Below are 24,337 nucleotides of genomic sequence, written 5' to 3' on the forward strand. Positions count from 1 at the left end.
GGTTTGGAAGCCCCCAGACGTGAGCATCTGTACGTATCTGCTCTTGGGTCTGTTTCCTCAGAGAGGGAATCCTGCAACCTCCCACACGGAGTCTGGGGGAAGGGAGCAGGTTTCCTAAGCCTGACAGCTAAGAATTCTACGGCGTTCTTGGAGCCTCACTGGGGTGTAGGACCCTGTTCCATAAGGTGTCTCACTCCCATTTTCAGCTGTGGCTAGTGTCCCCTCCCTTACAGTCAATCTCCTACCTTCTGTGGAGCTGAGGGGAAGGGGTAACCCAGGGCCTGGGTTGGTAAAGGAATCCAGTGTCTCTGGTGACAGACTTTCAAACAACCTTCTGATTTTTTGCAACCAGACTCCCTCCGTCTGAGGTATGTGGTATCTCAGATTCCTGAGCCTTTCTCTGGGAATCCATGGCACACCTCCTCACAGACACGCGGCTCACCAACAGAAACCTCACCAGCGTTATTAGTCAGAATCAACCAGGCCAGACTGTGGTAAGAACCACTCCAAATCCCCACGGCTGAAAGCAACAGAAGCGGATCCCTCTCTCATGCTTCATGTCCCATCAGAGAGCCCTGCTCATCAAGGTCCCTTGGGACCTGTGTGGATAGAGGCTCGGCGGTCTCATGACGCCGCCATCTTAACAGGGGTTTTCAGGGGGAGAAGCCTGCTCCTAGGTGTCCCCGCCCAGCAGCAGCATCACACGTCATCACTCCTATTTCAGGGGACCATGCCTAGCTTCCAGGGGATGGGGGAGAGCAATCCCATCCTCCCCATGCTTGAAGGAAGAGGCCAACTGGACATGCTGGGAAGCACCCCTCTCTGCGACAGCCAATCCCCACACTGGTGTTCCAAAACTATGCTGTTCTCTTCAGCTGCTCTCTCCTGCTGTCTCTCAGTGCTTGTGGCTTCACACGCTTTTATTATTTTATTGTCATTTTAGGGTAGCTTTAAGAGAGCAGAGACAAACACCATTTCAAGGTGCACAGCGCAGTACTCCAAAGAGCCAAAACCCTCCAACGGCCACCGTGCGCTTGCTCCTGCCTCCCTCTCGGATCCCACCAGGCCCGTTCTCCACTCAGAAAGGATCTTTGTTGCCTAAAGAAAGGCTGGTAGGCTATGAAACTTTCCAGAACTAGTCATTCCTTAACGGTATTTTTCCAGGAGGGGGTTGGGAGGTAGTTTTCAGATACGTTCGGAATAGAGAACTGTTGAGAAGGAGCAAAGCATTTGCAGGTTGTTACCGTTTTCAAAAACCAGTCATTTTCTATCAGTGCTGAGCCTCTAAGCATATGCCCAAGTCCTGGCTAACGAGCAGTCCCACCTTCACATTTGCCCAGAAACAAATGCCAGTTTTCTCCCAGGGAAGAGCAAAACGCTGGACTTCTGAGGAAATGAAGAGGGGCATTAAAAGCAGGTGTAGTTGGGCGCCTGGGTGGCTCAGTGGGTTAAGCCGCTGCCTTCGGCTCAGGTCATGATCTCAGGGTCCTGGGATCAAGTCCCGCATCGGGCTCTCTGCTCAGCAGGGAGCCTGCTTCCCTTCCTCTCTCTCTGCCTGCCTCTCTGCCTACTTGTGATCTCTGTCAAATAAATAAATAAAATCTTTAAAAAAAAAAAAAGCAGGTGTAGCAATCAGCAGTTATCACTGGCTAGTGGTAATGCAGGTGTTTTTTTATCTCCTTCTATGGGCTCACTGTAGCTTCTCACTGTGCCATTTTTGTTGTTGTTCTTGTGTGGGTTTTCTTTTTTCTTTTTTTTTTTTGAGAGGGAGAGAGAAAACTTGAGTGGGGCAGGGAGGGGCGGAGGGATAGGATCTTAAGCAGACCCCATGCTAAGCTTGGACCCTGATGTGGGGCTCGAACTCACGACCCTGAGGTTGGCACCCAAGCTGAAATTGAGTTGGATGCTTAACCAACTGGGCCACCATGTGACCACACCATTTGAAGATGCATTCCAAGGCTACTCCTCTAGGTCTGCTGACCATGACCAAGGAAGGTCAGTCCGCTTGCTAAACACAGACCTGTGCTAATAAAAGATGTAGTCAAGTCTCAAATCCAAACTGTCCTGATGATATATTTTTTACCATGTGTATCGGTGGCTCTTATCTTTTATATGTTTAAGACTCACAGGAAGAATCCACAAAACAAACTAAAACAAAGCAAACAAACAAAAACAGATCCTGGGCCCCACCTTGGGCATTCTAATTTGGAAAGGAGAGGCAGTCATCTGTATTTTCAACAAGAACCCTCCAGGCAAACTTCAGACCACCCATCAGCCGCGCTTTTTCATTTTCTACACCATCACACAGAGAAAGAGCATTCGAGTAAATATTTTTTGATGCAGAGATGGAAATCAGCAGAAGGTACAGATGCCTATTTTCCCCTCATGATACCATCCAAGAGGTAGCAAATGAAGGTCTTTACTATTGAACACGGCAGGACAGATGAAATATAACTCACAAATTCAAACAGCTTCCAAAGGACGGGTGGGATAGTTTAAAGCACAGGTTTTGGGTTTTGCTTTGTAGTAACCCTTCATAACCGAGGGAGCCCTACCCAGCCATCTCTCAGCATCAAGCTGAACTTCCACCAGCAGGAATTCCTAAAGCATCACCCGATGTCCTGTCCTCAATTCTACCTTTCAAGTGAAACATCGCACAAGAGGTTTGAGTTGGTCCCCTCGTTCAAATGAATCAAAGCACCCCCCAGCCCTAAGACAGGTTGTGCCGGGGGCTCGTGGCGAGGCTTCAGGAATAGGGTGAAGTCAGTTATGTCAACGAGCTGAAGCACGGAAGAAAGTTGGGGGAGAAAGGCAGCATCTGGACTTAAGGCTCCTGCAACTTTTTCTCTAATGGCTTTCCAGGTTTCTAACAGGCTGTGGAAACTGGCCTCTTGCCAGCTCCTTACTTTTGAAAATCTGCTCCATTTCCACTACATTTGCAAAATGCCGCAGTATTTCCCCCCTTGCCGGGAGGAACCTGGAGGCAGCTGGAAGTCAGGAAGGAGTGGACACGTGAGCGCACCTGTCTTTACCTGTTCGTATGTGAATCCCGGACACCAGAGGAAAGACACAGAGCGTCACTGCCCTCCCTGTTCCAGTGCTGCCTCCTTGCTGGGGAGGACACAAAGCCTTTCTCCACTGGTTTTCCACCTCTCCTTAAGGGAGCCAGAGATTTAATTAGATACCGGCAAATGTTGACTGTTACTTAAAGTGGAGGTGAATGATACCTCCGACCTGCATGGCCCTTCACGGGTAAGCAGGATGAACTAAGAACTTCCTATAATGGCTTCTCCCTCCAAAAGACATACTGAGACACAACCTGGTGCATTCACAGAAAGCAGAATTAAATGAAATCGAACAGACCCTCCTAACCCTTCTTTTAGTCTAAGCTCCCATTTTAAATGAAAGTGCTTAAAAATTATTCAGGAGAATGGAGAAGTGAGGATGCAGAAGGAGAATCCTGAGTGCCAGATAGTGGGGGCGAAGGGGAGTCGTCTTGATTTATTCTGAATGGACGGTGACACCCCAGCTTGCCATGTTATCACATTTCTCTAGGTATTCCAAAAATGGAAAATCAACGGTTGGCAGAGGCAGCTTTAGCTCTCTGTACCTTTTCCTGAGGAAGCACAACGCAGTTGTAAACCCCACGTGGGTATTTTGGGGAGAAATGTGCCGCGGGCCCACCAGACGTGAACACTGAGCGCTTACTGAAAGCCACAGTGAGACCCAGGGTGGGTAAAAACCTCAGCACCCCTGGCAGGGAAAAGCTCAGGAGGATTTCCTTGATATCCTCCAAGGATACCACATGGAAGCTCCAGTCCGTCAAAGGGCTGCTTTAAGGCAGTGGTTCCCAAATTGTGGTCCTGTAACCAGCAGCATCAGCACCACCTGGGAACCTGTTAGCGGACAGTGTCGAACTTCACCTGAGCCCTGGGATTCCATTAACCCGTGAAGGTTAAAGAAACCTCCCCCTACCCGTCTGTGTTCTGGCAGTGGCTTCCTGCCAAGACAGTCCCCTCCCCATAGGACTTACGGAAGACTCACAGGTGTCGTCTTGTTTGCTTATCACAAATCCAGACACAGACCCTCCAAATTCACCTTCTTTGCCTGACGATGATTAACCGAACTGCCCAGGAGTCAGAACAAAGTGTCTGCTAACCATCTTCACCTGAACTTTTCTCCTTCCTCCAGGTCCTTGAACTTTTAGCCAGCCTACACCCCCTCCTCGACCCGCCTCTGGAGAACGGGCTGGCCTCAGGTTAAAACATCCCTTCTTCTGCAAGGCATTCCAGCCATCACTTCCCAACACCTCCCTCTTTCTAGTCCTGTTTACTCCTCCCTAGAAAAGAGACCTTTTTTGTCCAGCCTCAGACTCTATAATCAGAGGTTCTCCTATAGCCATAGGGCCCAACCCCTGTTACAAGAGTACCCTTCCCCCCCTTTGCAAAAAGTTCCCGAGGAAGTCTCTCCATGCACAATTCTGACTTGGTTTTTCTTTGACATTATAAATGACCAATTCTCAGGCCCCACCCCAGACCTTCTAAGTAAGAAACCGCTCTGGGCACAGTTTGAGATGCAGTGATTTACGGCCATCCCTCTAAGGGGCTGATAAATGCATTCCACCCCTGAACTCCATCCCATCCGTGTTCCACTCAGGAGCTCGTAAGCGCAAGCTGTCTCCGAGGCTCGCAGTGGACACGTTTTTAGCGTCCCCACAGACCACTGATCTCGTGGAGTCATTTTGCAGTGGCAAGCAAGGCCACGCGTGGAGCTGGAGCCCGAACCCGCGCCTACTTACATCTCCATCCACCGGCCTCTGGTCGTCACAGTCCCTCGTGGGGCTAATGTCCTGGCGCATGACCCAGATGGGCTCTTTGGGCTCGTCGGGGGTGTAAGGCGAACGGATGGTCCTGGTTTTCACCTCCTCGATGGCCTCTTTGATGTCCTTGATGGCCAGCGAGATGGCGTCCCTTTTCTCCTTGCTGTACCGCTGCCCCGCCTCGCCTGGCGCGGGGCCCGCCGCCCGCTGCTGCCCCGCCAGCGCCTGCTGCCCGGGGCTGTCGGGGCGGCCCCCGCCCGGGGTGGGGGCGCGCTCCAGGTCCTGCTCAGCCTCGGGCATGTCCTCGGCCGCCTTGTCGAGGCTCTGCGAGCTCATGCTCTGCTTGACCTCGGCCACGATCTGGTCGATGTCCTCCTCCTGCTCGTAGCTGTCCATGCGCGGGTAGGGCGCGAACTCCGCCTCCTTCTCCGGGCTGTCGGACTCGCCGTCCGAGCGCTCGTCGTAGTGGTGCAGCCGCGCGCCCAGGGCCTCCTGGCGGTACGCGGCGGCCTCGTCGCGCTCCTGCTCGTACAGCCGCAGCCCGTCGCGCGCCTCCAGCTCGGGCGCGTCCCCGATCTCCTCGTACACGTGCTCCTGGAGACCCCCGTAGTCGGCGTAGGGCTCGGCGTACGGCTCGTCCTCGCCGCGGTGGAACAGCCGGTGCGTGTACACGTAGCCCGAGTACGCGGCGTTCATCGCCTCCTCGTGCTCCAGCGAGTGGAAGTGCAGGTGGTTGGGCAGCGCGCGGCGGTGTGTGGCCTCGGCGTGCTCGGCCTCCGCCTGCTCCGTGTACTCCTCCGCCTCGGGCCGGTACTGCACGGCGTAGGCGCTCTCGTCCTCGGGGTCCTGCGCGCGCTCCGCGTCGTAGCCGTCGCGGGCCGCGGCGATCACGTCGCCCTCGGCCGTGTCCGTGTGGTTGTGGAAGCCGCTCTCCGTGCTGGCCGAGCGCGCCAGGCTCTCCCCGCGCTCCTCCTCCTCCGGCTGCCCCGGCTGCGCGCGGAGGTCCTCGACGGCGCGTCCGGCATAGCGCTGCTGCGGCGGGGGCGGCGGCTGCTGCTCCTCCTCCACCTCGGGGTGCTCCAGGTCAGCCTCCACCGACTCGTTCACCTCCCCGCCTGCCGCCTCGTCGGTCACCTCCGCCTCGGCGGAGCCCTCCAAGTGGTTCATGGTGGGCGTCGGGCCGGCTGGGAGCGAGGCTGGGCCGGCTCAGTGCGCTCTCATTTTGCTCCACCCGTCTGGGAAGACAAGAAGGGGAGGGGCTGTTAATGGCCTTCAGACGGTCGTTTTCGCGGAGCACCCAGAGAACCCATAGAAAACAGCTGCTATCCATCCCTCCTGAATCCGGGTCACTTAAAACAGGATTGCGGATTTAAACGCAGTCTGACGGCGCGTTGTGCATTTTCTTCGCTGCATGTATCGTAATTTGTAATTACATATCTACTTGTCTAATTGCTTACTGGCTTTCTCCATACCCACCCCTCAGACGGAGAGCCTCGCCAGCGTTTTGTCCTCTCTCCACCACGCTTACGATTCAGGTTCCGTTTCTGATGCACATGAATAAAGAGTACTACTAAATTGAATGGGCTAATTGACACATTTTCCATCTGCTAAGGGATAAATCTCTCCAAATTAAACTAGGAGCCTAGATACTTTAGAAACCGTTCTCTGAATAAATTTCAAGGGGAAAAACAAAACAAAACAACAACAACCTCGTAATGTTTTGAGCTCCTGCTGTCAATATAAACACGCAGCCGTTCGGAGGCCGGTTACCCACCATCGGAGGGTTCTTGGCTTGTCGTGACTGGCTCTGTCACCTTGGACAAGTGGCTTAATTTTTTGGACCTCCACGATGAGCTCAGACTCACTGACTAAGGGTTGTTACACAGGGAAAAAGACTCCGTGGGAAATGCTGACTTTTCATGGTGACTATTCAAGAGGAAAGACAGGAGAGGTGGCGTTTCCCAGACTTGTGTGAGGAGGAAACCCTTTCCTAGAGGCCAGTGTTTTGACAAACCCACTTAAAGAACCACTGACTAGTGTACTTCCCCATACACCCTGGACCTAAAATTCTCTGATTCTATGAATTATCATTTATAGCTGGTACTAGATACATGGAAATCATGGCTACTTTCTTAAAAATATGGGTATGTCTCTTGACCCATTTCCAGAGAAACTTGTAGCTAGAGATGGAGTTGGTTTCAACCTCTCTCAGTTGTTATCACAAAATAGCTTTATAGCATTATGTGTCTGGTGTATGGGAATAAATACAGAGGATGTACAGAACAACAAAAACGGGCAGGAGCCCCATGATTTCAAGAAACCTGTGGGAAAATGGGTTCAGCTATGAGTGTCGGCTTTTCTCAGTGTTCTTCTGGAGAACCCACATTACAACCAGACAAAATGGATGGGAAGTGAACTCTTTACTAGCAGAAAGCTCCAAGAGGATCAGGGACATGTGACTGACTCTCTACTATTGCAATGGACTGCACTATACTCAACTCCCCACAACACAGCAATTTCCTTTAAGCACTAGGACAATCCCAGAAGTAAAGGAGGGCATTTTGGAGCTCCAAATTCACCTTCAAGCAGAAATATCATCTTTCTCCCATTCTTTGGTGGACCCACTCTCCTCCCCCCACTGCTGGCTGGCACACACTGGAAGAAAATTATGGCTTACTAGAGTTGAACAATCCTAATTGCTTTCCTCCTTGTCAAGAGTCCCACTTCATACAGTGAGACCCAGTCTCCTTTGCAAAACTGTGGCCTCTCCTCATTAACCCTTGAGAACAGTGACTCGGAGGAGGCATAAGGAAGTTTTCCAAAAGCAAGTGTGAGGTCCCATTCAGACTTTGATGGACGGCTAATGCTTCGAACAGAAGAGGCAAGTGTTGTGCTGAGGTCCCCCTAGCCAAGTGGCCTCCAGGGGACCATGGAAACTACAGAACAAGTATTCAATTCAATTCAATACAGCACATGGACAAGCACAGTCTACCCACATTTCGTTTATGAGGCCTCTTTGGAAAAGAAAACAAATTAAAAACAACAAATTAAATGTACACATCTCAGTCTGATGGACACAAACCAAGTGGTCGCAGAGAGGGATACTGAGCTGTGTTAGCCATATAGTAATGAGCACCCAAAGCATGTGAATAGCCAACAATTCATGGTAACCATGTGCAGAATTGACCAAAACCCTGTGTACAGTGAAAAGAGATTCTTATTGATGAAAATCTACTGATACACATATTAAAAAGAAGTTTTAGTGTACGGGCACCTGGGTGGCTCAGTCAGCTGAGCATCCGACTCCTGAAATTTCAGTTCAGGTCATGATCTCAGGGTGGTGAGATCGAGTCCTGGGTCAGGCTCAGGGTCAGACTTAAGAGTCTCTCTCTGCCCCTCCCCCCCCATTCCCATGTACATGGGCACACACACACTCTCTCTCTCAAAAAAGTTTTAGTTTATTCTGGGTTAAAATCGCTGTTTGACCAGCAAACAGAGCCCTCTCCTAGGGCACTTACTGATTCAAAGGAAATGGTATGTCCGTGCATGTCTGTACACTAGATCATGGTAAAGAAAGTTATAAGAAGCCCATTCTTTTTTTTAAGATTTTATTTATTTGACACAGAGAGATCACAAGTAGGCAGAGAGGCAGGTAGAGAGAGGGGGAAGCAGGCTCCCCGCTGAGCAGAGAGCCTGATGTGGGGCTCGATCCCAGGACCCTGGGATCATGACCTGAGCCGAAGGCAGAAGCTTAACCCACTGAGCCACCCACGCTCCCCAAGAAGCCCATTCTTTGGGGGAAAAGTAATGTTGCTCAATATCATGGAGATTTCTGTTCACTAAGTGCATTCTCCTCATACCCCCCCCCCATCCCCAAGTCTCAGGGGAATATTTTTTCATGGATTATTTCTATTTCACTCACTGTCAGGGTTTCAAGACTATAGTTTGGGTCATGGTATTGGCAACATGCTAGTTAATAACATGTTGATTTGAGGGATTTCCGTAAGAAAAAGGCATCTGGCAGCTTCTGAGGACCGAGCTGATGGTGCGGATCAGGTCTACTGGTAGCTCACGAGATGAATGTTCCCCATGCCCTAGCAACTTTGGAAGTGGCATTTATTTAAAAAAAAAAATGACAAAGCTAGGTTGTTGTGGAAATCGCAGGTTACTGTGCAAAAAAAAAAGTATGTACAACTTGTTTGGAAAGTGATTGGCAGATGAATTAAAATCTTTAAAAGTGAACATTCATTTACCTCAGTAGTTCTACTTAGAGAAATCTAAAGGGAAACACTCAAATGTGGACAAAGACGATTCTCAAGGTGTTTGCTTAAAAGGCAAAGATTATAAACATGAAATGCTAAGCGCTGACCACTTTTAAGTCCCAGTATATACAGAGTGCTAAGCATCTTAGCATCATCTCCCGAGGCAGAAAGACGCGGCAGTTTTCTTGCTGGGTCGCTCCACCTGGAATTCGGGGTTCACACAACAGGGAAACTCAACCTGCCACAGTCCAACGGCCATGCCTCCTCACCCTCCCTCCCACTCTGGCTCCCAAACCTAGACCCCTCCTGTATCCCTGTGTGGGTGAAGGGCGCCCCCAGCACCCCCAGTCGCCCCAGCCCAGATCTAGGAATCATTACTGACTCGTCTCTTTTCCTCACCTCCTTGCCCAAACCGACAACCGAATCCATCGTCTTAATACCTCCTGCGTCCCCCTCGCTGCCACTGCCTTGTCTCGGTCCCTGTCTTGCCTACACAACTGTTTCCTTGACTCATGTCGCAACCCCATCCAGTCCATCCTTCCCACTGCTAGCTGGATGATCTTTCCAAAATACAAATCCAAAGCCCAGACCCAATCTCTCTAACTCTTCCAGGGTTCCCCTGTCGTGCTAACTATACCAGGCAGGGCCAAGCATCTACAAGAAGACACGTTAAATCCCCATGCTGGCCTATGAAGACGGTACTCTTCTACTGTCTTCCTAGAGAGAATTATCAGCTCCTTGAAAGCTGAGGAAATGGAGGCACGGTGGGACTAGGTGACTGCTCTGGGTCTCACGAGCAATGGAACGGGTGAAACTGGTACCTGACCCCCGTGGTCTAGCTCTAGCTCTGGGTTCTTGAATCCTATTCCCTGCAAACCAAGCCCAAGAGCCGATCACTCCATCAGCACCACCGCCACACCTCACCTGCCCCCCACGTTCTAACACCCCCAGCGCTGACCCAAGCTGCCTTACCTATTCTCAGCCCATTTTTCACCTACACTTGGTGACTCTTGTCTTCCCCAGGGCAAGTTCACACTTGGGGACTTTCTATTATGTGCCGGTCTCCAGGCAATGTTCTAGGCACTGGGGCAGAGAGGTGACCAAGGAAGATGGGCTTCTCTGATTCATGAATCCTCCATTCTGGTGCATGAGGTGGGGGGCAGGGGAGGGAGGTGAAGAGATAGGAGAGGGGACCAGACAGTGACTATGTAAATTAACAAATGGGAGAGCCCCAAATAGTGAGATGTTTCAGGAAGAAAATAGGATGGTCAAGGTAGAGCAAAGTGACCACGGAGAGAGGGTTATGCACACAGTGGCCAGAGAAGGTGATGTGTGAGCTGGAGCCTGAATGATAAGGAAAGGGGCAGCTGCATAAGAATCTGAGGGCAGAGCCATGAGGCAAGAAGGCACTTGCTGGGTTCAAGGGCAGAAGCAATGTTTGTGAGCGAGACAGGGACCGTGTGGAGGAGGATGAGGATGGGGAGATGGAAAGCATTGGCAAGGCCGAGCCTGGTACATCATGGTAAAGAGTTTGGATTTTATCTCAAGGGCATTGGGATGCTACCAAGTGGTTTTAATCAGGGGAGTTACAAGGCTTAACTCCTCACTTCATCCCCATTACATCTTGTCTATCATATATATATAATTTATATATATTATATATGGATAATTTATATTATAGCACCTGTCACACAAAGCAACGGTTCTTTATAAATATGGAATCCTCAGGAAAAGAGAACTTGTTATTTGATTCCCCAGTGCCGAGGACAGAGGTTGCAGAGTTGGTTGTCAATGAATTTTTAGTAATTAAAGAGGAAAAAAAAATCTACCCCCCTTCCCAAATATTTAGGGCCTCGTGGCCGTTGGCATGCTCAGGCTTTAGAGAACTTATTTCTTCTTTCCATCTGAATCTTCGCTGCCCTTATCCATCCATGCACCTCCTCCACCTTCTTTTAATGAGTCAAGTGTCCAAAGAACTCTAGTGAGTCAATCTTCTGCAATGTTGGCGTTTATTTGGCATTTTTTAGACATGTACCAGGTACTGTGCAAAGGCAAAGGGCATGCAAAAGTTTCAAAAGCATAGTCCCAGCCTTCAAGGACAGACAGCTCTAATAATTACAATACCTGCTGCTACACACAAAGGAGAAATAGGTTGAAGCCATGGAAGGAGCCTAGAGTTAAAACCACCACTGCAACCGCATCCCCTCTGTGGGTCACTCGAGTGCTGCTGTTCTTCAAGGGTGTAGATTTCATGAGCCCCTAAGCATCCTGGGAACTACGGGAAGAACCTGGGAGAAGAGTGCCTCCAGCCAATCAATGGTCTTGATTAGGACCCATGTGCCTCCGGAGGCCGGGCAAAGGGAGGAGCGGCTGGTTGAAGAAAATCCCTCCCCTCCTGCAAAAGCTTCTGTGATCTGGAAGACAGAGGCAGGACAGTCCCCCCACCCTTGCAGGAGTTCCTATACAACAACCAAGAGGGGGTGCTGTGGTGTCCCGGCTACAGGAGTGAGGGAACCAGCTGGAAAAGGTTAACAAAGGGAAGGAACTCCGAGGCAATGCCCCATTTATAAAGAGAATATTTCACAATTCAGCAGCAGAACAGTTCAGTATCTCATAATGATAGCTGAGACTCCTGTTGGTTTGGGATTAATGGAAGGGGAAGCTGTAAATTACTTTGGCTGATCTGTCCTTAAGTAGTCATTGATAAGAAATTCCAACAGACTGTCCCTTTTAACACTTGCAGAAGTAGTTTTAGAAAACAGGTCTGACTGAAGACGAAATGCTATGTGAAAAAGAAGAAAAGGAGTCCTATCAGGTTGTTAACGTGGAAGGTTTGGTGGGGAGTGAGGCTGGTATAGGGGAAACAGGAAGGCGGAGGGTGCAGAAGTGAGAACAGTACGATTGATTGTGCTAGCCATCCGCTCCCCTGAATAAACTAGAAAGAACAATAGAATTCCATATATATGTTTTTATATATATTTTAAATGTAAAGACTTTATTTATTTCACAGACAGAGATCACAAGTAGGCAGAGAAGCAGGCAGAGAAAGAGGGGGAAGCAGGCTCCCCACTGAGCAGGGCTCCATCCCAGGACTCTGAGATCATGACCTGAGCCGAAGGCAGAGGCTTAACCCACCGAGCCACCCAGGCGCCCCCATGTTTTTATATTTTTTGTGTATATTTAAGGAGTCCATTTACCTCCCATGGACTGAAGGAATGTTGTTCCTTGTCTCCTGCCAGAATTGCAAGGAAAGTCCTATTTCTTTGGACTGTACCCTGTCCTAATTCACCCGGACACATACATTTCCAGTCCACATGACATCTGCCGCCAAGCCACCAGAGGGGCCGCCTGTGACCCTGAGGTTGTGGTGATGTATTAATTTCCAAAGCAGCAAACAGTTCTGGTTGCCAAACAGGATTGTGCCCTCCCTGCTGCATGCATACACATTCGTCACACACACACACACACACACACACACACGCACACTGTCCACACAGGCTGCAAGATGAGTGGTTCTCGTTAAAGAAAAAAACTGAAAACCGGTCCCAGAGTACAAATACGCAGGTGTTCTTGTCCATCATCTCTACTCTCTCTGTTTTCTTTCTATGAGTGAGATCAACTGTGGAACATCTGCCAGGGAAACCAAAGGACATCAAGAACCCCAGGTAAATCATCATCTTTCTAAACTCAATGCATCTATTTACAAGGGTAGCAGGAGACAGAAATTTAAAAAAAAAATAGAGCCCATTAAAGCTTAATCTCCTTTGAGTCATTTGAAAATTAAATTTAATGATACTGGGAGCTAAGATGGATACAGAACATATATTTTTCCTTCTGAAAATCATTTCTAGTTTAAATAGGCTCGCAAGGTCAGGAAAGGCGTCCTTATACACAGAACATCTCACTTCAGTGAAATAGTATTTTGTTTACTTTGTTATCTTTGTGCGAAGCTTGGCTTGACAGATAGCGCTGGTAATGATTTCAGAGTAAGTTGAGTACTTGAACCCCAGGAGTATTGCTGAATAGCCAGATGTCAACCAGAGGTCTGTGTCCTTGACCCTGTCCTACTTCGAGGAGGTCATGTGGGCTGGACATCTACAGTTTCCCTTGCAGGTGACCCACTCCAAATGACTTCCCAGGATGGCCCCCTTCCCTTCCCTTCAGGCTTAACACACTGTAGGGGTGGTGGGGTCCCTCTTCTCAGCTCTCTGCCTCTCTGCACATTACCTAATTTGAATGCCTATCTATTTCCTGTTGGGACACTAATTGGTACCAAATGTGTGATACCCATGTTGGCAGAGGATAAGAAATAATCATTTAAAGACAGGTGTAAAACGATAAATAGTACAGCTATAGTAAACATCATGAAGGTGGTCCCTAACGGGAAGTTCTATCCTAGGCTCTGCTGTGTCTTCTCGGCCCCACAGCACTCCTGCTCCAAAGGCTGCATGGGCTCAGGGAATTGACATGGTAAATCCACACAGGAAGCATAATGGGCATAAAAGCATGCCCGTCTGGGTCTCAGCCTCGACATCTCTCCTCTCCCAAGGACAGAGGCCACTTGACCTTCTCCTACTGCCCCAGTCTGCCACTTGCAGGCTCGGCTAGCTCCCAGTCTCTAGTCAATCCTAATTTTAGATCTAGCTTTGCCTCTCACTCAAGAATTAAGATCTGGCCTTGGATCTGCCATCCAGTGATTGGATTTCTTCCCCTATACACAGACTGCCCCAATGTTGGCAGTGGATACCCCATTTTCTGGTTCAAGAATGCCGATGGCTTTTGGGATAGCCCCTCGCGGATTGTTGCCTTATCCCCTAGCGATGATGGAATGCCTGCCAGACTCAACTTTCATCGCACAGGGAGCTGAACTTGCCTCCCGGCTCCTGCCCAACACAGGTGGTCCCGGTCCTTGGGAGTCTGTGCACTTACATGTTCCAAGGCCACTGCCTTTGCTCAAAATATTTGGGCGACTCCGTTATTGGAACAGCTTTCAAAGTTAATCTCTGGGATTTGAAACTACCAGCAAATTGTTCCCAATATTCTAGTCTAATATTAAGTCATATTTGATTTTTGCCAACCATGGATTATCCCTCACCTTATTTACAAGGGTTGGCTAGGAACGGTGCCTGATATTCTTCCAATGTTTACGTTATCTCTAAAGGATCATCTCATCAACTATCCACTTAATGAGCTATTACAGTGGTTAAGGAGACAGGCGTGGGGGACAGTCTGCCTCAATGCCTCACAGTTGCATCACTTACTAGGGATGCATCCCGACTTTCTTTGACTTTGGATAACTTACAGGAAATGCCCCAGTTTGATCATTTCTAAAAAGGAGATAGTGACAGTGCCTACGTTATGGGGTGATTGGATGATACAAGTTAATATATATATAAAACACAATAGTGTCTGTCTGATACAAGTACTATTTGATATACATTAGTGCATTTTCTGCACACACCATAATATTAATATTTTAATATATAATTATTATATGACAAATAATTATAATATTATAATAATAATAATAACACCATAGTATTTAACAGATCAGTACATACTTTTTAAAAAGCAAAAAAAAAAAAAAATGAGAACTAAAGGTTACTTAAACACCTTAAACACATGGTACATTTCTTATTACTCTTTCCCAAGTAAGTCCATGTAGGGATGGGAAAGAAGCATTTAGGCTACTTTTAGTCATCTTGAAATAAGGCTGAGCAAAAATAAATCCACCAAATAGTCATCATAAACCCTATACTATGTGTGTAGGCCCATACACATGGTGCCCTGCATACTATGGCCCAACCCTCCCAGCAGTCCCAGTGGGAATTACTATCTCCAGGTGCTAATTTTGAGACAGAAGCTTAGACATCCTAAGCAACTTGTCCAAGGTCAGTCAGAGCTGAAAGGGTTGGAGGTAGATTTGTCTGGATTTCACCGTCCATGTTTTTCTTATTACATTTCTCTGAGCCTATAAAGTGATGGGATTGATTTTTTTTTAAACAAACATCTAAATTGGTGTAATCCCTTTTAGAATAGTCACCTTGGCACTTATGTGTTCCAAGGGCACTCGCTGCCTTTGCTCAAAACACTTCGGCCGGTCCTATATTGGAATTGATTTCAAAGTTGACTCAAGGGTTTTGAAGCTACCAGCAACTCATTTTCAATATTCTACAGTCGTATTTAGTTATATTTGATTTACGACCTCAAGCGTATCATCCAGATTTATCATCCACCTTATTTACAAGATTTGGCTGTGGATGCTGTTTGATGTGCTCCAAGCATCACATCTATCCCCAAAGGCTGAATATGTACAACAGCCAAGATTCTTAAAAAGACTGGTTCAAGCTCCGAAGTCGATTCCAAAAGCAGGCTTTAAAAATTGTTTGGCCAATGGCCACATCTTTCTCATAAGCTTTTACCTTTGCAGATAAGCAGATGGACAGAGGCCATTTGAGTGAATGCATTCTTGTGTGACTATTGCAAAATCAGGTTCATTACTTTCATCCACCTTGAAATCTGCATAATTGTGGCTAACACTAACTGGGCAGGAAAATTAATTCATCTCCTTGGATTAATTCAGTCATGCCAACCCCAAAGCTCGGATCATAACCCAGCTTTTGGTTAAAGAGAAAATTCAGACTTTGTGCAGACTTCTTCATTGTCTAGCTCTTCATCTAGCATTTTAACAATCAAATTATATATTTATTATTGTTACTTCAATAAAACACATGAAATAAGCTTAAGGCAATCATGGAAACTCAGAGCGGAAGTTAGCAAGTTTTGTAGAAAACTCAAGAAACATTCTCTGGAAATCAAAGCCGATTAAAAGTCCATTTGAGGGGCACCTGGGTGGCTCAGTGGGTTAAGCCTCTGCCTTCGGCTCAGGCCATGATCCCAGGGTCCTGGGATCGAGTTCTGCATCGGGCTCTCTGTTCAGCAGGGAGCCTGCTTCCTCCTCTCTCTCTTCCTGCCTCTCTGCCTGCTTGTGATCTCTGTCTGTCAAATAAATAAATAAATAAAATCTTTAAAAAAAAAAGTCTATTTGAATTTTCGTGAAATGCACCTGATATAAAACTCAAATATATCTGCATAATCCATATTTGTTTTTCTCTCACAGTCTTTTTTATGTCCCTTTATAACTTCCTTTCTTTACCCCCCACTACATTTATTACCTCTGTTGCTACATTACGCTTAGTTCAGGGGTATTAAATCACCAGTAATGACGCAATCCAGATCATTGTGTGGGTCTTCCCGTTATCTTACAGAAAGCCATGCACACTCAGCACGATGGTGTTAAAATAGTGAATCTCTAAAATCAGTTCAGCTATGTTAGTTTTCAGAGGCTCATTACTTCATACTGCAAAAGGACATGGAAACAAGGGAATATCAGACTGAGGCTGAACTGAACAGTAATTCATTAAAATGGAGTCTTTCCTTTGAGACCACATCACCTCAAATTTACTGCTACTGTTACTTTTATAATTATTTGGCTCATTAGAAAGTCAGTTAACTTGCTACTCTCTATTCCCTCAAGTTTTCTGTGGTTTTCTCTAGCATTTTCCTTCCCCAAATTCATGCCAGAACATCAACCAAGACCCAAACTATGAAGCTTCGGATTAAATTGTTGTTTTCAAGCTTCTTTTTTTTATTCGCAGGTCACAAAAGCAGCCTAGGCTGCGCTGACGATCATCTTCAAACTTTTTTTTTTCAGCTATACTTTAAATCTGATATGCCAGGGTTATCCTAGATGATTAAAAAACAGTGTATCCAGAAAAAGGTTTGCTCTCTGACACTGGAGCTTCACAATTCCCAAAACACAAGATCCATTAAGCAACTATTAGGTGGCAACACGGGTAATGACTTGAATTTGGATTTGATGAGCCAGAAATTCCATATTGATTCAAAGCCTCCCGTGACGACCAGCTCTCTTCATCAGTCAAGTTAGCAAAAAGCTAACAGGGAAAGAACCATAACACGGGAAAAGAAGAAAGCTACTTTCTCTTCAGAATGATTCATGGATCGCCTGGAACTCTGCTGAGTTCGCTGGACATGTTGACTAGAATGTGAGAGGCAGGGCACTGGCTAGACTCTTCTTCTCATCACCTGATTTCATTTAGGCCCCAAGGACAGACCGGTGAAATTCATATATGGTTTCCCTGCGCCCAGAGCCTTCTGGTTACCTTGAGGGAAGACATGAGCTTCTCCAAAGGAAATTATTTTATATTTGCTTTCTTAAAATATGGTGTTGGGGTGCCTGGGCAGCTCAGTCGGTTAAGCATCTGACTCTTGATCTCATGGTCATGATCAAGTCCTGAGGTCGGGTTCCATGCTGAGCATGAAGCCTGCTTCAGATTCTCTCTCTCCCTCTGCACATTTCCCTGTTCCCCCCGCCCTCCCCGGCCCCCCACCCCGCCATGGGCACATCCTCTTTCTAAAACAAAAATATTTTTAAGTGGTGTTGATTTTACTGAAGATTTCATTAAGAAGATGGACGTGAAGGGTTATATCTCATACCACACCCCTTACCATCCCCTCAAAAGCTAACTAGTTATTTTCCCACAGCCTCCTTTTCAGTCATCAGCCTCAGGAGTTCCCTCTCTCATGAACCTTCCCCTGTAGTCCTAAGACTTCATGATTCTTGTCCCTTCCTTCTGGATCATTACAGTCCAGTAGAAATATAATGTCAACTATACATGTAATTTAAAAACATCCACAGTCACATTGAAAAAGGTTAAGAAAGTAAAATTAACTTTAATAATAAATTTTATTTTACCTATCATATCAGAAATATTATCATTTCAACATATGATCAATATAAACAGTTATTACTGAGACAATCTACCTTATTTTTTCCTACTAAGTCATCAAATCTGATGTGAATTTTACACTCATAGCAATCTCAGTTAGGACTAGCCACATTTCAATAACCACATGTGGCTGGTGGCTACCATATTGGATAGTATAATTCTACATCAAACTTCTGGGCTTCCCAAACTCTCTCCTTTTCTTTTGCAGAACAATTTAGCCATGTTCAAGCTCTTCCCAAAGTACATAGAGTCACGCTTCTCCATCACCAAGGCCAACAAACAAAGACCCTCCTGCTATCAGAATTTTCCCTCCAAACAATAGGAGGTTATGAATAACAAATAAATGAATGTATGGAAAGCCTGGTTGTTGCTGTGACCCAGAACCAAGTTCTATACTGCCTGGTCATTGATGTCCCAAGGGCACGGGCCCCGTATTCCTCTCTTCCAATCTTTACCGCTGTCCTTTAATCTGAGATCTCCGTGGCCCCATATCCAGTGTGGCTGTATCTGCTCCTCTCCCCTCTCCGTACCTCTCACCCTTGCCCTCCCTTTCCCTTCTGCCCCCCCCCAACAGAGAGCTCTCAGGCTCATGGCCACACTAACCCACAGCTTCTGCCATTCAGCACGAGGGACCCCTGCTTGCAGAGAACCGAAGTTGCTCAAAGATTCCTCAAACAGGCCATGAGGTTCTGGAGAAGGCAGGCAAAGTAAGAACAAAGAGAACCCTTTTCTCTCACCAAGAGGGGGCCAGGTGGAAAGGGGAAAGAGAACTCCAGGGACTGGGGAATTGAGTCTGAGACAGCAGAGCACACTGGTTAAGAACACACATTGAATGAGATGGTCTAGGTTCAAATTCAGTTCCAGCACTCACCAGCTTTATGACCTTGGGCAAGTCACTTACTCTTACTCTGCCTCAGCTTCCCCTTCTCTACACAGGGATAATAATAGCACCTACCTCATAAGGTCACTGGAGAATTACATGAGTTAAGGTAGCACAAATAGCAGAGTAAAATACATACTTATCAATTCACAGAATGTACAACACCAGGAATGAACCGTAATGTGAACTATGGACTTTGGATGGCAATGTGTGTTGATGGAGTTTCACTGGTTGTAATGACTGAACCCCTCTGGGGCAGAGTATGGACGGCTGGGGAGACGATGCACGTATGGGACAGGAGAAATCTCTGTTCATTCCACTAAAATTTACCATGAACCTAAAACTGCTCTAAAATATACCTGAAGGGGTGCCTGGGTGGCTCCTCTGCCTTCAACTTGGGTCGTGATCTCAGGGTCCTGGGATCAAGCCCTGTGTTGAGTTCTCTGCTCTGCAGGGAGCCTGCCTCCCCCGCTCTGCCTGCCTCTCTGCCTACTTGTGATCTCTGTCTGTCAAATAAATAAATAAAATCTTTAAAAAAAATAAAATACACCTGAAAATTTTATTCCAGTATTTATAAATACATATATATGCTTTATATGTTATATGTATCACACAAGTAAAAAGCATAGATATATAAATATGTATATATAATACAAACGTATATAACATATAATGAAAATACATATAAATAATCTATTACATATGAATATATAAATATAGACATATATATTTCATGACTTAAAATCAACTAACCCATGACCACTCCTCACTGAAGCTTAAGGGACATGTAGGTTGGCCACATCTCTGCCATTGTCCCATCACTGTCCTGATTCTGACACCTGATGAGTGCAGGCGTGGTTGGCAGGCCCCTGACCGGCATGGGGAGTTACCTCCTGGCCAACTGGCTCCAAGGTCACCCGGCTCCAAGGTCACCCTGCCATGTGTGTGTCCAGGCTATTCCTGGAGCTCCATCAAAGCCGGGACCACACCCTGCTCTGGCTCACCAAGGGCTGGCTCAGACTGGGTAATGCTGGGCTCACCCCTGCCATGGACACTTCCCGGCACTCCGCCGCTCTGCCCCACTCCTGCCGCTTGTGCTGCAGTGAGTGGAGATGGGGAGTGGTTCTGCTTGCCCGCCTCACAGCAGCCTGCTTCAGCTTACAACACGGAATCTCTCTGCCCCTGTGCTCCTCCCAGCCATTCAGCTCCCACTCTGGGGAGCACAGCCACAGGCAGGCCGGCTGTTTACGGCCCTTGACTGGCCATCATCAATTCTCCCCACTCTTCCTCATCTATAAAGTGGGTCCACGAAGGGTGATTCGAAAGCATCTCTCAAAATGACCCCTCTGGGGACTTTGCCTATGACACTCACGCACAAGGGTGTGGAATGACTTAATCACAATTCTCCCGAAACTGCTAAAGCACAGTTTATGTTCATAAAAGACCGGAAACAACTAAAACGCCCATCATGAGAAAGCTGGTAAAAGAGATTATAGAGAGCATTCTACTGAACACAAAGAGGACGATCTTTAGGCACAGATGATGGAAAGAACTTCCTGATGTAGGAAAGCCAGGTCAGAACAGTGTACGATGAATGTCATCATATATGTAGAGGAGGAAGGGAAAGAATGCATATGTATAAAAATCTCTGAAATGACAAAAAACTAATACAAAACTAATATACATATATATATATATTTATATATATATATTTTTACATATATATATTTTTTTACATATATATATATATATATTTTTTTTTTTTTTTTTTTTTTTTGAGGGGGCAAGGGTGAGGAATGAGAACTGGGCAGCCGGGGACTAGGATAGGACAGAATCCCATCATATGCCTCTCTGCATTTTTTTTTTTAAGGTTTATTTATTTATTTGGGAGAGAGAGAGAGAACAGAGGGAGAGGGAGAAGCAGACTCCCTGCTGAGCAGAGAACCCAACATGGGGCTCGTTCCCAGAACCCCAAGATGATGACATGAACTGAAGGCAGATGCTTAACGGGGTCTGAGCCACTCAGGCATCCTGCCTCTTTGTACTTTTTGATGTTTGGACCACGAATCTATTTTTAAAAGACCCTACCTAAGTGATGGAAATAACCTGTTCTTTCTACCTTATGGGGTAAGGATGGTGACAGCCTTCTGAATGTAAAGACTGGGAAAACTGATCTCCCTTCCTCATTGGGGAGCGGTTCGCGGTAGGGCTGATGTGCTGACTTCCTGCAAAAGCGTTCTCTTCTGTTACTGATGGAAACTTCTCACTATGCACCAGGTTTCTTGCTGCCATGCTAGGACTCAGCCTCTGTTTTTCCTTGAGCCTCACTGTGGTGAGTGATGTCTTTGTGGGTAGATCACAGGGGTGGGCGTGGTAAAGGTAACATTCAGCGTTGTTCTACTTACATGGGAAATTCTAGTGCAGGTCCTTGGAATCTGCATTCTAGAAACCACATTACTAGCTCATGGATGGACAGAATTACAAAGTAGCTGGAAGTTAGAACTGACAGAGTTGGCAAAGCCCAAGTCCCTTATTTTACAGATCAGGAGACCAAGGAGTAGAGAGGTCATGTGGCTCCTTCAAGGTCACATGTATTAGCTAGCACTGGAGAAAAGCACGTTGCCCGGTTTTTCTTCCCAGGTTATCCAGTTATAAAAGACAGATCTACTAAATGAAAGAAAATAATTTCAAAAAGATGCTTGGCTAAATGTTGTCAGAAAAAGGGAAAAGAATTAAAAATATTCCAACAACCCAAAGCAAATCTGTTCAACACACCATCCTTTCTACCTACAGGACACTTGACTTTCCAGTGTCCAGAATCCCCCTGTCCTTTCTGAGAAAGCCAGGGGGTACATGCCATTTCTACATGGCCTTTTGAATATACAGTGTGGCAGAAACGGCTTGTTGCCCATCAAAAATTCAAGCTCATTCTCCACCAAGAACTACATTTATAAGCCTTCTGTACATCTGGTTGGGGCCATGACTAGTTCTCTCTCCAAGAGAAGGAAGGTGGAAGTGAGGAGGACCTTTCTGGGACACCTCATTGAAGAAGTGAGCTTGCCTTTTTCATGCACTCCTTCTTCATCCACTGGTTAAAAGCAGAAGAGTCTGAGACCTGTGGGATATCAGAATCTCAAGAAGGGAGTGGCCTGGAGTCCTGAATCGAGCACATGCAGGAAAACTGCCCATTGCCCAGAAATAACCCGCCTTGGGCTGCTACTGTTAGTAAAATAACTTTTAATGTGTTGCTACAATAAAATTTTGGAATTTGCTTATGTTATTCTCATCAATCAGTGCACAAGGCTACTTCAGCCGGGCGTCAAAACAAGTCACTAAATCTCCATTTTAAAAAAGAATCACTGGGGCGCCTGGGTGGCTCAGTGGGTTAAAGCCTCTGCCTTCGGCTCAGGCCATGATCCCAGGCTCCTGGGATTGAGCCCCGCTTCTGCTTCCGGGCTCTCTGCTCAGCGGGGAGCCTACTTCCTCCTCTCTCTCTCTGCCTGTCTCTCAGCCTACTTGTGATCTCTGTCTGTCAAATAAATAAAATCTTAAAAAAAAAAAAAAGAATCACTGAGTGAACGCCTGGGTGGCTCAGTCCTTTAAGCATCTGTCTTTGGTTCAGGTCATGATCTCAAGGTCCTGGGATCGAGCCCCACATTGGGCTCCCTGCTCAGCAGCGAGTCTGCTTCTCCCTCTCCTTCTGTGACCTCTCTTACTCTTGCTCTCTCTCAAATAAATAAAAATCTGGAAAAAAAAAAAGAATTACTGAGTAATGGGAGAAAAAATACTATTTCTGTTTTTAGTTCTGTGGGTTACCTCTAGAACTCTCCCTAATATGTCACAATTTACTGACTTAATTTAGGTGATATCTATTGATGTTCTGTCAGGAAAGATGATGAAAGGGGACAATTTGGTTTACTTAATCTTTTTCCTTCCATTTCCAACATTTAACAGTTGTATTTTTATTGATCATATTTGTAATTTTAAATATTAGCCTCTTTAAAAAAGACTTTTTAAGAGTAGTTGTAGCTCTATAATAAAATTAAGAAGGAGGTACTGAGATTTCCCCAAAACTCCCTGCACGCCACCCCCCCACACACAGGAGCGCCTCCCTCCTCATCTGTATCACTCACCAGAATGGTACAGATTTTGTATTTTGTATTTTGCCTTGAAGTGCTTTAATCCGGCTCTTACACTCCACTGCTCACTGGGCATAGAATTCTACACTCATAATATTTTTTTCCTCGTATTATGAAGTCATCATGCTTTGCATTCTAGTCTGTTCACGGGATCTTGTTAAAATGCAGATTCTGGGGGCACTGGGTGGCACAGTCAGTTCAGTATCTGACTCTTGGTTTCAACTCGGTTTGATCTCAGGATCTTAAGATGGAGCCCTGCATTAGGTTCCGTGCTCAGTGGGGAGTTGGCTGGGATTCTTTTTCTCCCTCTCCTTCGGCAACCCCTCCCTCTTAAATAATTCTTTAAAAAATGCAGATTCTGATTCATGGGTCTCAGTGGGGTTTGAGATTCTGCATTTCTAATGAAGCCTCAGCTGCTGCTGGTCTGAGGACCCTGCTGGGTAGTGAGTTCCCAGCATTCCGTGGGGCTGATGAGCAGTCAGGTTAGCCTAATTGATACTCTGTGTCCCTTTTTCCTCTCCGGCATCTTTCAATATATTATTCTTATTCTTAGTGTTTGGAAGTTTTTGGAAGATGAGGCTTTATGTTTTCTCTTAATCACTGTCCTCTGCACTTAACATGCCATTTTAATTGGAAGATCTGTGTCTCTCCGAAGCTTTGGGGAATGTTCTATTATTTTCTTGATAATGTCTTCCCTCGTCCCCGGCCATTTTCTCCGGTTTTACTTTCTGAGACTCCTATTGGTCAGATGTTGGAGTTTTTTTGTTTTCCTAGCTTTACTGAGATATAATGGACATATAACAATGTGTAAGCTTAAGGTATGTGATGTGTTGACTTGTTACACTTACATATTGTAAAATTATTCGGACCATAGTACCTCGATCACATCACATAATTACCATTTCTTTTTTGTGGTGAGAACATTTCAGATCCACTCCGTTGGTAACTTCCAAGCATATAATGTAGCATTATGAACTACAATTGCTGCATTATACATTAGATTCTCAGAACCTACTTATTAACTAGAAGTTTATTCCCTCTGAACAACACCTCCTCATACCACCGACTCCCTAGCCTCTGGTAACCACCATCTTATTCTGTTTCTGAGTTCATGTTTTTTTGGTTTTGATTTTTAGATTCCACCTCTAATATCTAATAGCTGATATCACACAGTGTTTGTCTTTCTCTGACTTATTTTACTTATCATAAAGCTCTCACGGTCCAGCCATGTTGTCACAAATGGCAGGATTTCCTTCTTTCTCATGGCCCAATGATATTCTCCCGTGTGTGTGTGTGTGTGTGTGTGTGTGTGTGTGTGTGCGCGTGAGAAAGAGAGAGAGAGAGAGACACTGTTTTGATCCATTCATGCCGTGACAGACATGAATTTGGCTACTGTGAATGACGCTGCATTGAACATGGAGGTGTGG

The 24,337-nt window shown here is 46.4% G+C and overlaps 1 protein-coding gene across 5 annotated transcripts in view; it reads right to left on the reverse strand.

Annotated features, from left to right (window-relative positions):
• APBA1 (amyloid beta precursor protein binding family A member 1) overlaps nt 1-24,337 on the reverse strand; it is a 193,809-nt gene that overhangs the window by 58,035 nt on the left and 111,437 nt on the right. For all 5 annotated transcript variants that reach the window (XM_047698774.1, XM_047698773.1, XM_047698776.1 and 2 more), the window contains exon 2: nt 4,799-6,054. In XM_047698774.1, coding sequence (XP_047554730.1) covers nt 4,799-5,986 — 1,188 coding nt within the window. In that variant the 5' untranslated portion in view covers nt 5,987-6,054. The remainder of the gene's footprint in view (nt 1-4,798; nt 6,055-24,337) is intronic.

Source organism: Lutra lutra, chromosome 13, assembly GCF_902655055.1.
Source record: "Lutra lutra chromosome 13, mLutLut1.2, whole genome shotgun sequence".
Classification (NCBI taxonomy): domain Eukaryota; kingdom Metazoa; phylum Chordata; class Mammalia; order Carnivora; family Mustelidae; genus Lutra; species Lutra lutra.